This window comes from Montipora capricornis, chromosome 6 (assembly GCF_036669925.1).
Source record: "Montipora capricornis isolate CH-2021 chromosome 6, ASM3666992v2, whole genome shotgun sequence".
Lineage (NCBI taxonomy): Eukaryota > Metazoa > Cnidaria > Anthozoa > Scleractinia > Acroporidae > Montipora > Montipora capricornis.
In genome coordinates, this window is record NC_090888.1 from 71,409,048 (window position 1) to 71,414,047 (window position 5,000).

Genomic DNA, 5,000 nt, shown 5'->3' on the forward strand with positions numbered 1-5,000 from the left:
AGTAGATGTAAGGGATGCCTTTCCTGCAAAAGATCGCTTTCTTCTCGTGATTTACTCAGTGACCGCTGACCTGACTATTCGGCTTGCTGATATGTTGTTCAACCCACATCCGGGGTACATGAATCTCGGATAGACCGATTAGAAGCTGGAATCCACCGTTAATCGACTGGCCAGGCTCAATGAAAACAACAGCTTTGTTAGAAGAGCGCTGAAGAAGAAAAAAGAAAGTTATTGCTTATACCCGTCACTTCAATTAAGGTGAGATTGCTCCAATACACGAGAAGGCGGGGAGAGAGAAGGAGAAGGAGAAGGAGATGGTAATTGACTTCTTCCAATCGTGTATCAGCGTTTTGGGCTTGTCATGTGAGATAACGGGTACCGTGGTGAACTAAAGGAGTCGAGCTCTAATTACGCCATGTGGGGATAGTCATCGCTTCCCAGAGAAAGTTGTCAGCATAAATACATCTGAAACGTTTACCTTGATTCTAATTGGATGAGTTGGCGAGTCAATCGAGCGAATCTCAAAAGGCATCTCAACAGAAACATTCACAGAAAAATCTGTAAGATCACTGTAAGAAAACAACAACTTTTAAATGTCCCATTACTTACTAAGATATGTCATTCAATCAACAGTTTAAAGTATTGACAACCTAATTTTTTTGGGTCTACAGCATAAACATTGTTAACTAATACGTAAAATAGTGAGGCCAATTACACCTCGAGGTTGTATGGCAATGAGATCTGATTTCTTGGAAAGAAAAATAAATATTTCGAGGTAAGGTGCTTTTAAAGCAAGTAAATCTCGTCGCTGGTTATTTATTTTGTCGTGTGTTTCCTGCTGCAGTAGTACATATTTCTTCAATTCAATATATTTCGTTAATCATATGCTCAAATGCGCTTTTCAATGATGACCAGCAAAAGAACTATTTCAAATAAAATTTGCAGGAGACAATTAGTGAAATATCTACGAAGCGTAGCGGATGAGAATTTGGCGCCATCGAACACAAATTCAGCTACTGGACAAAAAGGGAATTTAATGCGCATGACCATCATTGATGGCTGGACCAAACTGCCTCCATACAGGTGACAAAAGCAAACAAGGACAGAGCAAGAAAGGGAGCCAAAATGGCTAAGTTTGTCCTGAAGATTGTTGTCATCATCTAGTTTGAGGGATTCCGTAGGGGACTCGTCATCTGGTACTTACCGCAGCTGGTCCTCTTCAACTTCTACAGTATTCAAGTCCGTCTAAAGTCAAAAGATAAAATGAAAGAGAACAGCTTATGAAGGCTCTCAGTATTTTGCCGTGACATCAGCCGGTGAAATATTGGGGAGTTTGTTTTGGGGGATAAAATAATGAAAAACATACTGTATATTGTTTTTGGAGAAGGAAAGATGTATCTTCGACGCAATGGCTTTGCGTTGTGCAAAGATTCAGTAGCCTTTTTTGTATACGAACTTGGGCATACTGGCAGATTAACCAAAAGAGGAAAGAACACTGTGACATTTGAAATTGTATCATTTACCTGTGTTATTTCCTCCAGGGCCTTGTTCCGTTTCCATGGCGCCAAGGAGACAGGAAGAGTAAAGCATATGTGCTCACCGTCCACTAGAAGCTCTGTGACGTACGTAATCTTGATTAACACATGAGCGCCTGGAGGAAGATTCCCCACACTTACTGTAAACACATCCTGTCAAAGCCACAGAAACGAAATTATCGGTGAGAAATGTCTGACGATGATCACTGATTGTAAAGCGGCTTTCATTTGAGCGACGAAACAAGGTCGCGGTTAATACTGTTTCGGTTTTGCATTACAACGCTTAGCGATTGGCTTAAAAAAACTCCAGCGCCACGTTCTCAGTCTTGATTTGACGCAGGCGTTTTACTGTGTGAAGCGTGACATTACCGGTGTTTCTTCGTCCATAAGGTAGGCACCATGCCCCTGACTAATAGCTTCCCGATACTCTTTGTGCGCTTGTTCCTTTTCCTTAACTTCTCCAACAATGTGCTTGTCATTAATGAAAGCCTCAAAACCACACACTGAAAAGGAGAAATAAGGTTAACATTTGTGACAATTATGTCAATCGATTTATAATTAGGTGTACACCTATACAGTCGATACCACGAGGTTATGTGATCGGCTGTAAGAAACGTACTGTACTCGACGAAAAGGAAAGAAATGAAGGAAAGAGCCTGAGTCCGAGGATACATCAGCCAAGTCAAATAGACCTTTTTGCAGATACGGCGGCCATTTTAATTAATCTTGGGAGGAAAATTAAGGGTTCAACAAGGGATACTTTTTCTTTGACGTGTCGCTGCTTTCCTCCAGGGGAGAGACCCTGTAGCTTTCCAGACGCAGTCTGTGATTGGAGAACGAAACAGTGGATGATACAACTAAAGCAACGCACCTAGCCCTGATAACAAAAGAAGATACAAGTCATAATGACCAATGAAAATAGAAGTCTTGAATAGCTACAGGATTACTTCCCCAGAGAATGGTCTCAGGCAAATTTGCCATAAAAAGAAAATCAACTTCATAAACAGACCTGCTGCCATGTCATCGAGGGGAAAAACGTATTTGGCTTCAATCGGTGACGAGCTGCTGTTCTTGTAAGTCTGAAAAACAATCACCTGCAGAAACAGTCAAAAAATGGTTATGTAAAATACTTGAAAAAGTGACACTCTTGTTGTGGAGACGACAAGATGTTTTCTTACATTACAAGGCCGCTGGTCAGTTTTACAACAGAGGCCAATTTCGTTTCGGTTGATGTGTTAACAGCAGTTGTACAAGGTCCTGTACAGTATTGTACTACATGAGTCCTTGAAAGTTGTCTTCTTATTCTATCAAAAGGCTTACACTGGATGACACTCGTGAAACAATGTTTACTTATAATAAGAAGTATGGCAGCCAAATTTATCAAAGTCGAGTCAAAAACCTGTGCAGCCAAATCCAACAGCCTCGCTCTGATGTGAACAGACTGCAATGGGATAGCCTTGTCTCCAGTTCCTTTGAGTCCTGCCTCAACTTTGGTCAGCGGATCCACAACCGAGATGACATCTGACAGGTCTACACTATCTCCTGAAACAAATCATAGATACTCGGAATGAATTGGAGCCCATTGCGGGTATTTTTTAATCTGGTACTCTGCTCGGTACCGCTAACCCCCGTTCCCCACCCGACCCTAGCTTTTAAAAAAATCTGTCAAGCCGTAGAAAGCAATTTATTCAGCATGAAAGTCTGGGGTGCACCTTCTCTATCTATCTCCATTTCTTCATCTGAGAAGCCACTGTCGAGGGAGATGTCATCTCTTGCGATAGCCTCATCACCAGGTAAAACGAATTCCACCAGATATCTACAGAGCAAGTAGAGTATAGATCGCTTTCATTAAAGAGCCGCCTAACCAAAAGCAAGATAATTGTTCTTCTACTTCTAACCACGAATAACGTGGACAATGAAATGAGCCAATCACAACTAGGCCCGGTTACCAGCCGCTGTTTCGGCGGGAAATGAACCAGCGCTCACTCCCAAAATCTCGCGGCTGGACGCGTGAGGTGAGCCATTGTTAATCCCCGCCAATCAGAAACTCGACTGCACAAATCGGTCAGGCATAATCTAAATCTCAATCTAAATCAATAATCCACAAAGGGTATTACCCATCACCGTGGATAAATTATATTTTTTGGCTGCAAAGGTATTCTTTGACCCAGCCTGTTTGACCTTTACAATGCTGTCAAAATTTCGACAACGGAAAGTATTCGAGAAGCTGGAAAATGGTATTGTGTCGTTTTCTACCGACTGAAATCGGAAAGTTCAAAACTTTTCCAGTTGGCGCCAAGGGCAAAATACGGCTTTCAAATACATTGCCATTGCAATTTCTCGTCAGACTTCGCTAATGTAAGAGCAAGTAAAATTCTTCAAGGTCAGTTGAAATTACTGCTGAGTTTACTGGTGGCTGAACGAGGGGGCCGATGAGGTCGACTGAGAGATGAAGCGGCCGAACTCACATAATTGATCACTTAACTACAAACACAAGCATTATCTGGAATCTTCGCACAGACGTTTTTGAGTATTGTTATGTAATTACTGTTTTGTTAAAATCAATGTTTTGGGATGTTTAATGCCATTTCTACGCAACTATTATCTTCGTATAAATTATATTTTGAATTTACGTCACAGACACAATCTATCGCTCACGCGTTCAGCCGCCTCTTCCCGGAGAGGATACCCGAACTCGAGTGTGCGGTTAAAATCGAGCACGTCATGATTGCTCTGGCTGGCTCTGATTGGATGAAAATGTGACTCTAGATTTTTGAACCAATCAACAAATCATCGAAATGTAAAATCGAAGCAATCGCGAAATGAATTTCTACAGTGCAATCAATCAAAGAGCGCGTCGCACTTTCCAGCCATTTTGATGATAAAATTAGGCCAAAAGCGAATATATGATTTGTCTTGCTGAATCGAGGCGAGGAGGGAGACCAGTTGACTATTTAAGAGAAAGGGTATATTTTATCAAACGTTATTAATGGGAATAAATGGCACTTGAAAGTACAAGGGATCATACAGAAAAACCTCAGCAAGTGGGTCAGAACGGAAACGAAAACCTAGACCCTTCCAGTTCTAAGAAATATCTATCGAAGACTGATAGTTGCTGTCACCTTATTTTCTGCTGGTTTCCGTTGTAGATGACAAATTCATCATCCTTGAAAAAAAAAGACAATGAAACTCATTTTCTCTCAAATGCACTTAAACATGATTCGGAAAAAAAATAGCCCAGTAATTGGTGCTCATGGTTTAATTCATAATCTTTGAAAAGAAAAGGAATGCTCCTGTCAATGTATCAACAAACACGCATTTTTTTTAAATTTAAGTCATTCAATTCTCGGTTTTCACATGACGTCACGACCGCCATGTTGGTGCCCAAAACAAAGAAAAGGCGGCCATGTTGGTGCCCGGACCAAATCCTCCGGGAATTTAACTCTATTATTATGCAAACGCTTC

At 41.2% G+C, this 5,000-nt stretch overlaps 1 protein-coding gene across 1 annotated transcript in view; it reads right to left on the bottom strand.

Annotated features, from left to right (window-relative positions):
- LOC138053869 (protein mono-ADP-ribosyltransferase PARP4-like) overlaps positions 1-5,000 on the bottom strand; it is a 64,289-nt gene that overhangs the window by 48,211 nt on the left and 11,078 nt on the right. Inside the window, exons 14-22 of the mRNA XM_068900409.1 lie at positions 4,658-4,701; positions 3,248-3,351; positions 2,935-3,077; positions 2,545-2,629; positions 1,905-2,038; positions 1,524-1,688; positions 1,205-1,245; positions 479-569; positions 71-208 (exon numbers count right to left, since the gene is read on the bottom strand). Coding sequence (XP_068756510.1) covers positions 71-208; positions 479-569; positions 1,205-1,245; positions 1,524-1,688; positions 1,905-2,038; positions 2,545-2,629; positions 2,935-3,077; positions 3,248-3,351; positions 4,658-4,701 — 945 coding nt within the window. The remainder of the gene's footprint in view (positions 1-70; positions 209-478; positions 570-1,204; positions 1,246-1,523; positions 1,689-1,904; positions 2,039-2,544; positions 2,630-2,934; positions 3,078-3,247; positions 3,352-4,657; positions 4,702-5,000) is intronic.